Source organism: Pristis pectinata, chromosome 23 (assembly GCF_009764475.1).
Source record: "Pristis pectinata isolate sPriPec2 chromosome 23, sPriPec2.1.pri, whole genome shotgun sequence".
In the NCBI taxonomy this organism is placed as follows: domain Eukaryota; kingdom Metazoa; phylum Chordata; class Chondrichthyes; order Rhinopristiformes; family Pristidae; genus Pristis; species Pristis pectinata.
In genome coordinates this window covers 26505792-26518188 of record NC_067427.1, presented here as the reverse complement: position 1 = coordinate 26518188, position 12397 = coordinate 26505792, and the positions used below count along the sequence as shown (strand labels likewise).

General features: G+C 40.9%; 1 protein-coding gene across 2 annotated transcripts in view; it reads left to right on the top strand.

Moving 5' to 3' along the window:
• The window catches only part of abca2 (ATP-binding cassette, sub-family A (ABC1), member 2), a 417188-nt gene that overhangs the window by 391974 nt on the left and 12817 nt on the right, over window positions 1–12397 (top strand). For both annotated transcript variants that reach the window (XM_052036764.1, XM_052036762.1), the window contains exons 45-46: window positions 6748–6840; window positions 9212–9314. In XM_052036764.1, the coding sequence (XP_051892724.1) occupies window positions 6748–6840; window positions 9212–9314 (196 nt within the window). The remainder of the gene's footprint in view (window positions 1–6747; window positions 6841–9211; window positions 9315–12397) is intronic.

Genomic DNA, 12397 nt, shown 5'->3' with positions numbered 1-12397 from the left:
TCATGAACTCTGTTCCGTCACCCAGAGGAAGGGTCTGCAGGACTTCTGTCTATCCCCGAAGGAAGTTGAGTTAGCATTCAAATTGTATTCTGACCACCACTGTACTGCACTCCCTCAGACCTGGTCAGATGTTTAACACTTTTCAAAGCCCTGATGGCAGAGAAACAATCCTACTTCACTGAGTGTTCAACTATCTCAGTTCCATCCTTCACTTTATTTGTATAGTCAGGGAAGCTGATTAACATACAACAAATAAGGCAAATTCCATTTGTATTCTGGTTTTGACAGCTGCAATGGTGATTTATGTTCTGGGGTTCTTTTTATTTTTAGCCGTTGAACCTATGATTATAGTCCTGATTAGAACCATCAGTCACATTTATAACCAAGTATTTATTAAAATTATTTCACAAAGTTGTGCAATTTCTAAACATACTTGGGTTAGAGCCATATCGAAATGTGCTTCTGATCACAAATAGCTATCAATGAGCTTCAGTGTCTGTCAAAGCCTGGTTACAGCATGGAAGGAAACCAATTAACCCATCAAATTCATACTTGGTCTATGTACGAGCCATCTAACTCGTCCCTCTCCCCATGACCCTGCATATTCTTTCCTTTCCAACACTTAACTGGTTCTCCTTTGAACATGAGCATAGGCAATAGAAACAGAAGTAACCCATTTGTTCCCTCAACCCAGCTCTCTCATCACTCCCTTTTACTCCCCCTCCCTCACCTACCTACCTTCCCCCTCTCATCTGGACTCGCCTATCACCTGCCCGCTTGTGCACCTCCCCCCTCCCCCTACCCTTATATTCTGGCTTCTGCCCTCTTCCTTTCCGGTCCTGATGAAGCGTCTCAGCCCGAAACCTTGACTGTTCATTTCCCTCCATAGATGCTGCCTGACCTGCTGAGTTCCTCCAGCATTTTGTGTGTGTTGCTCCAGATTTCCGGCATCTGCAGTCTCTCTTGTGTCTCCATCTTGGCTGATATTTTACCTCAGTATCACTTCTTCACTTGCCTTGATTCCCTTAACAACAAAAGTCTCCCATCATGAGCATACGTGGTGACTGATTCTCCTTGTAGAGAATTCCAAAGATTTATTACCATCCAGGTGAAGAAATTTCTTCTTACCTCAATCCTAAATGGCCACCCCCTTATTTTGAGACTGCGACTCCTGGTTCTAGACATCCCGTTAAAGGAAACCTCACTCTTGCATCTACCCTGTAAAATCCCATAAGAGTTTTGTATACTTCAATGACATCACTTTTTACTCTTCTAAGCTCATAGTGAACATTCACTGCACTCTCTCTGTTATAAGTATACTCTTCACTGGGTAGGGGCAAGACTGGCACAAAATATTCCGGGTGTGGTCTCGCCAGGAGCCTATATGTTTACAGGATGACAGCTTTTCTCTTGTACACAAATCCTCTTGCAGTAAAGACCAACATACTATTTATCTTCCTGATTGCTTGCTCTACCTGCACATTATCTTTCATTGATTTGTAAGGTCCCTCTGACATCAACTCCTTTCATTCTCGCACCACTTAACACAAAACCCTTTCTTTTTTTTACTAAGTTGGATGACCTCATTTTTTTTAAACATTATTTACTATCTGCCATGTTCTCACCCATTCACTTAGCCTGTCTACATTCTCTTGAAATTTCCATAAAGTCATAGAGTTATACAGCACAGAAACAGGCCCTTCTGCCCAGCTTGTCCATGCCAACCAAGATGTTTATCTGAGCTAGTCCCATTTACCTGTGTCTGGCACATATCCCTCTTGGCCTCTCTGCATCTTCCTTGCGATCCACCTTCCCACCCAGCTTTGCATCATCAGCAAACTTGGATATATTAGTCTTCCTCGTGCAAATTATTAATATTAATCATGAATAGCTGGGCCCCAGCCCCAATCCCTGCAGCACCCCACTAGTCACAGCTTCCCAACCAAAAAATGATACATTTATTGGAACTGTTTTTTGTTTATTAACCAATCCTCAATCTATGCCAGTATATTATCTCTATTTTTCTTCCTCTAATTTTGTTTAAAATTTCCTCTGTAGCACCTTAGCAAAGTCAAAATATGCCACATCCACAGGTTCCCCTTATCTATACTAATCACAGCCTCAAAAAAATAAAATTGCCAATTTTAACTCTACCCGGTTCTAACATTTTCTAAGTTCCGATGCTACCAGTTGATAATATATTCTAACACTTTCCATTAATCATAGATTAACTGTTCTGTTGTTCCCTGTTTCACCTGTCTCATTTTTTTTAAATAGTGTGTTTACATCTGCTATCTTCTAATATGTGGGCATTGCTCTAGACTCAATGGAATTTTGGAATATGACAGCCTGTGTATCCACAGCTTCCATAGACACCTCCAGCAAAGCCTTTGGAATGCTGGTCATCAGGTCCTGGGACCTGCCTTCATTCAGTTCAACTAATTTCTCCAATACCTTTTATAATTAAAGCTATTCTTTCCGGCTGCTTATTTACTCTAGACCTGTTATTCTCCATGTTACAACTGAAGCTGCCTCCACTACAACACTAGGTCGAGGATTCCATAAAGATGTTCCTCCTCATGATAGTTTGATTCTTTTTCCAATCACTTTCATCTTATGACTCCTTGTTTGTGACTCCTCTGCCAGAGGGAGCAGTTTCCCCCTATCTATCTATAGTCTTTATGATTTTAAGTGGGTCCACAAATTCCCACATAATTTCTTATGTTCCAAGGAGAACAATCCCAGTTTCTCCAGTCCGTCCACATAACTAGAGTCCTTTATCCCTGGAATCATTTTGGTAACTCTCTTCTGCACACTCTCTCAAGCCTGAACACATAGTAGCAATCTGGGTTTTTCATTCTATCAGCATTTTATCTTTAATTTGAATTAAATTTAATTCAATTATTTAAATTTAACATTTAATTAAATTTAATTCTACTGTTTTATAAATTAAACACTTCTTTGCAAGGTATGCATTTAGCTGACAATGTTTACTTTTGTTTTTAAACTTCAAATTTTTCTTTGTATCCAGTAAAAACTTTATTTAGCCACTTGTAGCAATATTTGTACTTCACAAAATAATTATCAGCTCTTCATCTAAGATAGGTTTAATTTACTTTGATAACAATAAAAACACGAAATAGGGGTAAGAGCAGACTGTTTTGCACTTGAAACCTATTCCATCATTTATCAAGATCCTGCCTGATCTTCTACCTTTGCACCATTTCCCTGCACTATCCTCATATCTCTTGGTTGTCCTAACATCCAGAAACCTACTGATAACTGCATTGAATGAAAGCGACTGAGCCTCTAGTTCTCTAGGGTACATAACTCCAAAGATCCACCACCCTCTGCATAAAAAAAATATTCTCATCTGTTCTATATATTTGCAGTTTTAAACTGGAAAAAGATCTGATATTTACAAATGCTTCCAGAGCCATAAAACTACCTGGGCTGCACCTCTCAGCTCCAGTGACCCGGGTTCAATCCTGACCTCTGCTGTTATCTATGTAGAGATTAGATTAGATACCTTTATTAGTCACATGTACATTGAAACACACAGTGAAATGCATCTTTTGCGTAGAGTGTTCTGGGGGCAGCCCGCAAGTATCGCCACGTTTGCATGTTCTCCCTGTGACTGCGTGGGTTTCCTCCTGATGCTCTGGTTTTCTCCCATATCAAAAATGATGTGAATTAGTAAGTTAACTGGCCACTGTAAATGGCCCCTTGTGTGTAGGTGAGTGGTAGAATCTGGGGGGAGTTGATGGATACATAGGGAGCATAAAATGGGATTAGTGTAGGTGTTTTATAGTTGACGTGAACTCAGGTCAAATGGTCTGTTTCCATGTTGTATGACTCTATCTCTTTGACCAGTTAAATATGTATTTATTTTCTGGTGGAATTTGCATAAAAATTGTATAGTGGAATATGTTTACAGGTATAATATCTAGTTTTCCTGAAACAAAAATTAATATATTCAAGATATTTGTTTATTAGTCACATGTACGTTGAAACACACATAAATTATGTTTCAGATTTTGTGATAGTGTTTCTGAAGGTGAATTAAAATTCCGAAAGAAAATGATTTTGTGTAAAAGTACTTTACTACCCAGATTCAATTTTAATTAGTTTTGGGTTTTTTGGCCATTGAACTGATCAGCCATAAAAAAAACACCATTATCGATGTGAACTTCCAATTCAAACCACTCGATGAACTGAATGGCTTCCTTCTGTGTCATGAGGAAACATGGAGTGAGAGATTCGACAAGTGACTTGAAGAGATTTAAAAGCAAAGAGGTTCTTTTACATTTGGAATAAACATTAGCCTTTTGACAATTAATTGAATATTTGAAATATCTTAAACTAGTCAGCCATGGAGTTGTCAGCAGTTAAGAATGATGAAGCTTGACTTCTCACTTGAGCTATGGTTGACATTCAAATCATCTTTGGGGCAAATTTAATTTGTAGTACTGCTAGGAGCTGCAGTTCAGTCAAATATGAGGTCTAATTTATTTAGATGAGATGCATAGTCTAATGTTCTGCAGCAATTTCCAAGAACATTGATCTGTAACATGAAATTAGAAAGTCATAAAGTCACATAACACAGAAACAGACCCTATAACCCAGCCTGTCCAGCCCAACCATCAAATAGTCTCATTTATCTGCACTTGGTTCATAGCCTTCTATTCCTTGGCGATTCAAGTGCTCATCTAGATACTGCTTAAGTGTTAAATGCTACTCCCTCCTCCTCAAGTTGTGTTTGGCATTTGTATCAATTCTTTTGATAATTATTTTAACAGGCTTTAAACTCTTTAAGATAAAAGTTTGCAATAATGCAGCTTCATTTGTGGTACTGGGGCATCACAAAGCACTTTGCTGTCAATTAAGTCCAGTTTCTGTGGCAATGTTGTAATATGGCAGCTAATTTGCACACAGCAAAGTCATAGAAATAACGTGAGATAATGACTAGATAATAGGTTTTAATGATGCTATTTAGCCATCGAGAACTCCATGGTTCATCTTTAAAATAGGGATGTGGGATTTTTTACATCCATCTGAGAGGCTCAGTTTAACCTCTGAACTGAACGACTGCATCTTTAACAATGCTGCACTCCTTCAGTGCTACATTGGTGTGTCAGCATAGATACTTGTTGTCTTGTTGATCCCACAACTTTCTGCCTCAGAGACGACTACTACCGCTGAGCACAGCTGACAACTTTTAATTAATCCTTTAAAAAAAAGACACGGGAATTTAATGCAAGTAATTCAGCACAGCTTTGCACCTCTGCTCCTGTGTCGCACAGGACACCGTAAGTGATGATATTGTTAATATTAATCTAAACTTCACACTAAAATGTGGTGTGACTTCAGTCAGTACCCTGTAGCCCCATGACCAGAGTACCTTGCCCCAGAATGAGACAGCATATGGTGCATTCGTGGCTGCCTCTCTGAAGTTTGGGTTTACTTGGCAAATTTCATTGTGGTAAACTTAGCCAAGGGAGCAAGGAATATGTGATGGGGTCATCAAATTTGAAGCTTTATCCGCCAATTGAAATATAATGACTTGAAAATTCTAATACACAGCATGTTTCTTTTATACATGGTGCACTTTGCGTACAACTCTTGAAATTGTGTGCAGTTATAGTACATGACTGCACTAAAAAGCCAAGACTCTCACCACTTGTCTGCTTGACACCATGCACTTTGCATGTACATAAAAATCACTACCATACAAATGACAAATACCTGCAACATACTGTGCACAGAAGGATGTAGGAGGGAAAAGATATCTTTCTCTGTTTGAAGCTACGTGGTTTCAACATCTATTTCCAATCCAAAAGAGGAACTATTAGCCCATTCGAATGACTGTTGTACCTGATTCAGAGCTGTGTAGGCAGTAACCCATTGTAAGAGCAGGGGCGGTTTTTAAACTGGATTGAAACTATTCTATAATGTGCTCAGAAATTGTTTGAGGTTGTTGACTGGTAAAAGTAGAATTAAATGGAGACACAAGAGACTGCAGATGCTGGAAATCTGGAGCAACGCACAAAGGAGCTGGAGGAACTCAGCAGGTCAGGCAGCATCTATGGAGGGAAATGGACAATCGGCGTTTCGGGTCGGGACCCTTCATCAGGACTGGAAAGAAAGAGGGGAGATGGCCAGTATAAAAAGGCCGGATAAGAGGTGGAGCAAGAGCTGGTGGATGATAGGTGAGGGGGGAGAGTGAGAAAGATGCAAGAAGCTGGGAGGTGATAGGCGGAAGTAACAAAGGTCTGAAGAAGCTGGAATCTGATAGGAGAAGATAGTGGATCATGAAATAGAGGTGAGGAGGGGAACCGGAGGGAGGAATGTGTGGGCGATGGGCAGATCGAGAGGGTGGGAAGGGGAAAGAGATGGGGCGATGAGGGCCGGTGGGATAAGGGAAAGAAAAGGGATAGAGGGTAGTGGTTACTGGAAGTTGAATAAGTCGATGTTCATCAAGTAGAATTAAATCCTTCTTGAGCACGATGACTTCTGTAATGAGCATAATGTCCCATCTGCCAATCCCCTACCCCCACTCAACAAAACAAAAGGATACACCAGAAGCATTATGTGTGACCTTTTCACTTATTTTGTTCTCTTTTCTTAGAAAATTGAAGACCAATGAACCAGATAAAAATACATTTTTCCTTCCTTTATTGACTGTGTAATGCCATGCAGGTGAAAAGAAGTTTTCTGTTTCTAATTTGCTTCCTTTTATGTTGACAGCATGGAGGAATGTGAGGCGCTGTGCACGAGACTGGCAATCATGGTAAACGGACGCTTCAGGTGTCTCGGCAGTATTCAGCACTTGAAAAACCGGTAAATTCACATTCTAGCTCTTCCCAACCCAACCAAATCCCACATTCATTACTTAAACAAGCTGATTACCATGGGCGGCTCATTGTTTTCCTTTCGTGATACTGGTTGTTTTCTTTCCTGGACACAAAGAGTTTTAGAATCAAAGCAACATAAGTAACCTACACACTTGTATCATGCACTCCTGGCTCCCATTCTGCACGGTACTGGCTCCACTGTGTCTCCAACCTGATGCCCTTTCTGAAGTTGCTTATGTGACACAGAGGCTGGAAACGCAAGTGAATTTTGGATGAACTGTGTTTGATAGTCCACGAGGAAGTTTGGTGAAGTTCTGACAAGTTTTATATTCACTGCATTTCCAAAGCAAACCGGAAGGCAACTTCAAACCATAGGCATCCGTCATACCAATGGCAAGGTGTTCCCACTGAAATTGAGTATTCCCAAATAGCTTGTTGTGGCAAAACTCATTTTGTGATGTAGCCAAGTGCACAGCACACACACTCTTCAGGAACTTTGAAAACAGTCTAAGATGCATTTGAGGGTTCGAATAAAAGTCGATGCAGAATAAACATGCAAATGCAGAAATAAAGTTGGGTAGTTGGGAGAGGTATCAGAAAGCTTGGTTTTAACAATGAATTTTTGAAGAATTTTTAAAAGTAGAGGTGGGACAGAGCTACTGAGTAATGGGCTGATGGCTCTGGCATCGGTGCTGATGTGAAAGGAGGGGGCAATGCAGAGAAATAGTATCCAAGGAAGGGTAGAAAGGATGTGACGATTGAGTAGATTCGTGATAGGTTGAGTAGATTGAGTGATAGGTTAGTTAACATGGACTATGGTGGTATCAAGTATTTGTGATTTTAAGTTCATTTTTTAATGACAGAGGTAGGTATGTGGTTGATCCTTATAATTAAGGAATAGAGAATATAATTAAGATCAGAGGGAAGTGAAGGTTTATTCAGGGTGTTGGTCCCAGCAATCAGCTTCTGAACATGCTAGGAGTTATTGAGGTTGGAGTTTTGGAAGTGAAGGTGTAATAAAAAGGCAGGCTGATTGAATCAGAAATGTGCTCTGTTGTGGAAGTTCATGTAGATGATGGGATGTGAGGAACTTCAGCTATGGGTTGAGCAGAGTGACGCAGTTTGGTGGACCTGGTTTAACCCCAAGCTTAGGGGCTGGGAGCAAAGTTAAGGACAGGAGCAAAAAAGTCATGACACCTCACTGTTTGGATGGAACTCATCCCAAAGTTGAGTTGGACAGCTTTAACAGCATTGAAGTTTAAGGGATGTCACAGCATCAGTGTACCAATGGGGAAAGCCATTCACTGACAGCACACAATAAGAGGTACCAGAATAAATCATTCAGGGAATCTGTAGGTGACAGTGTGAGTGGGAAGAAAAGCACTTGTGAAAATGCGTTTGACTCTGTTGGAATATAAAGAAGTGGGACCACCTAAGACTAACCCTAACACGATGGATAAGGGGGTAGTGGAGAACGAGATTATAGATACTTGCAGGACAGCCCCAATAACTAGGTTGACTACAGTACACTGATCACAGAAGATATTATTCCAGAATGATCTCATTGCACTATTGTTTACAGACAATTCAAATTTAAGCGGGAAGTTATTGGGGAGTGAGTGAGGAAATACGGACTCCGAAATTCCTTAAAGAAGAGGGAAGATAGCGGTGGAGAAGCATTCACAGAGGGTGGAGGGTGGAGGATGGTAGATATTGGATCATGGGTGAGCATTTTGTAGGGATTATGCTAATTTTGAAAAAAAAAAAGATTTTTCTAAGTGCAGACAAGCAATGATGGGGACTAGGCAGAGTATCCAAAGGAGGGCGATCAAAAGAATGGGAAATAAGCCTCATGGAAACTGTGGGCTTGGAGAGAATGAGAGATGGATGGGAGATGGGAGTCGAGTTGTACAATGACTTAGAACTAGATATCAGGAGGGTAAAGGACTGGAGAGGTCAAATGCAAGGTCAGGAAGAACGGTAGGGGAGCAGCAGAGAGACCTGTATGGAGAATTAGAGGCATCAAATTATAACTTACCACACAACTATAAACTGTGGCACTGGGTCGAAGTAAATGTTTTCTCTTCAAATCTTATGTAATTTTACAAATATGTACATAACTGTTGCAGCTTTTCCATGAGTAGTTTTCAAAGTATATCCGCTAGCAAATCTTGGCATTATTCAAGATTCTGACCTTACACTCCTGTTTAACGCCTATACTACAGATTCTCTCTCTTCCGTAATATATGACAGATGTTATTGCAAACTCAAAGGGATGGTTAGCTGCTATTGAAATAGTTTCTGCGCCAGTTCCTACAAGAAGAGTGATTATTTTCTTGTGTTTGTTTCTTTCCTAGGTTTGGTGATGGCTACATGATAACCGTCCGCACAAAGTCCAGTCTGTATGTGAAAGAAGTTGTACGTTTTTTCAACAGAAATTTCCCTGAAGCAGTTTTAAAGGTACGAGCGAAGCTGAGGTCCACAGCCTGGTTTACATAATCTTCATTCCTAAATGCACAAGGGTCAACCAAAGAGCAAGGAACAAGTTGACCCATGTACATTTAGGAATGAAGTCAATGAAGCTGAAGTCCCTCTGAAGTGTTGCAGCTGTGCAGGAGCCATGTGGGCTCAGGTGCCCTTCCCATTCTTGTGTGTCAGTTTGGAAAGATAACCTCAGCTCTTGGTTTGTCACACCCAGGAGATTATGACCTTTCCATCTCATTGATTCCTTTCACAATAATTGGATGTCAGAGGTGATCCCTGGATGTTGGTGACTCTGTAGTGAATAGGGACGTAAAGCTACTCAATTGTCATGCTTTTGGGGGCCAAAGATTGGAGTTGCATTGTCTCCTTGCCAGTAACTTGAAATGCAAATAATTTCTGGCGATTCCCAACAACAGTGCCTTTAAATTCACCCAGACAGCAATGTCCATGTAAACTTTTGTATCAGATTGATGTTATTGGGTGAACTATGGCCTATAGTACCGTGGTATCTTTTATTTTCATTTGAAACATTAGATGGGTTAATGCCTCAGGGTACCTCCAACAGTGCAGGGCTTGCTCTGTCAGCTTAGAACCAACGCTCAAGTTTAAAGAGAGGAATCTGAAGTAATGACCTTTTGAGTTAAAGGTGAGAGTGCTGCACTGAGCTACATGTAAAGGAGAATCAATGATTTTGTATTCCTAAATGTCTTGTACACAGTACACTTGGTAAATCGGAACAGGAAATCTAAGTCTGTTGGCAAACTTGCCCAGAGGTTTCACTCCTGAAAGCCATGAAAATTGAACATCTGTGCTTGGATTCTACTGTTTAGCTGCACACATCAATGGCTGTTCTTTACTTCACTCATTCACGAGACACGGACAAGGCTGGCATTTATTGTCCATCCCTCATCCTCCCTGCACTGAGGAGGCAGTTAACAATCAGCCACATTGGTAGGTCTGGACGTATATATAGACTAGACTGAGTGAGGTCACCAGATTTCCGTCCTTGAAAGGCATTAGTGAACCACACCAGTGCATACAGTGATCTCATAGCTTCATGATCATTAATGTTAGCTTTTCTTAAATTCCAGTTTGATTTAATCATTTTAAGCTAAATTTCCCATAGTAAGATTCAAACTTGTGTCTGCAGATCCATAGGTTTGACATCTGGACATTAGTTCAACAACTTAATCATTGCAACTTGTGGCTGCAAGTGAGACCTCAGGAATATTGGTATTGGTTTATTATTGTCACTTGTACTGAGTGACTTGACTTAACTTGACTTGACTTGTATCTTGCCTCCTTCCCATCTGACACTGTACCCCTACCCCAAACGTGAGTTTTATAAGTTAACATTGAAAAGGGAGTTGGACATGTACTTCATGTAAAGAAGCAAGAGATTGGAACCAATAATATGACACTTACAAAGAGCTGGCACAGGCCTGATGGGGTGATTGTCTCACTCTGTGTTACATGATTCCAGCATTGGGATAATACACCAGCTGCAACTAAAAGAAGCTATAAAATTACCTGGCCTTCCTACGGTGGTATTATACTGGGCGGCACAGTGGTATGCATTTGTAATTATAAACTGGAAAAAAAATTCTGATATTTACCAGTGCTTCCAGAGCCTTAAAACGACTACAACTGCTCCTCACAATTTCAGTGACCCGGGTTCAATCCTGACCTCTGATGCTCACAGTGTGAAGTTTGCACATTTTCCTTCAGACCATATAGGTTTCCCATTTTGGTTTCCTCTCACATCCCTAAAACATTACAAGTTGGTAGATTAATTGACCACTCTAATTGCCACTGGTGTGCAGGTGAATGATAGAATCTGGGGGGAGTTGGTGGGAATGTATGGAGAATAGGTTATGAGGAAAACTAGTGGGGAGATTGGGAGAGATGCAATGGGCCAAAATGGTCTCCTTCTGTGTTGTGTGTTGGTTTCATAAAGCTTCTTAGAGTCATAGAGCAATACAGCGCACATGCAGGTCCTTTGGCCCATATCCCTCCAAGCCCCGCCCCTCCATGTACCTATCCAAGTGCCTCTTAAGTGATTCTATTTTACCTGCCTCAACCACGTCCTCTGGCAGCTTGTTCCATATACTCACCACTCTCTGCGTTGAAAAAGTCGCCCCTCCGGTCCTTTTTAAATCTTTCCCCTCTCACCCTAAACCAATGCTCCCTTGTTTTGGAACCCCCTTCCCCTGGGGGAAAAACCTGTTACCATCCACCTTATATATGCCATCAAGAATCTTATCTTCTTGATGGAAGCCAGATCTCAAACTTGTGGAACCTGTAGATACGATAATGTTTTTAAGTTGGGGGGAGAGGAGGAGGAAATGGACGGAAAGAGAAAAGCAGACTGGTTTATGTTTTCTCCTGTTATATTTGAAGCTCCATCACTAAAACTCTTTTGCTGATAGCTTCATCTGTGCCTGTCTTACCTCTGGACTTCACTATTCCAATGTTCTGCTGGCTGGTCCCCAATCCTTCACCCTACATTATAACAATGAGAGGTCATCAGTCTGAAACCTTAATTCTGGTTTGGTCTCCACTGATACTCCCTGACTTGCTGAGCATTTCAAGTATTTTCTGTTTTTTTATTTTATATTTACACCACTGACAGCTTTTCTGCATAAAATGGGATACATCCAAAATGATTATCCTCAATACCAGTATCCCATGAGGCTATGAAATCAACCCCTTACTTTACTCCCTATACATTCATGACTGTGCTGCCAAATTCTGTTCTAACTCCATTAACAAGTTTGCAGTTGACACCACCATAGTGAGCCAGATCTCAGACAATGACGAGATGGAGTACAGAAAGGAGATAGAGAGCCCAGTGGCATGGTGGCAAGTCAACAATCTTTCCCTCAATGTCAGCAAAACAAAGGACTTCGAGAAGTGAGGTGGAGTACACGCCCCTGTCTGTATCAGTGGTGCTGAGGTGGAGATGGTTCAGAGCTTCAAGTTCCTAGGTGTAAATATCACCAACAATTTGTCCTGGTCCAGCCACATGGATGCTTCGGCCACGAAGGCACACCAACACC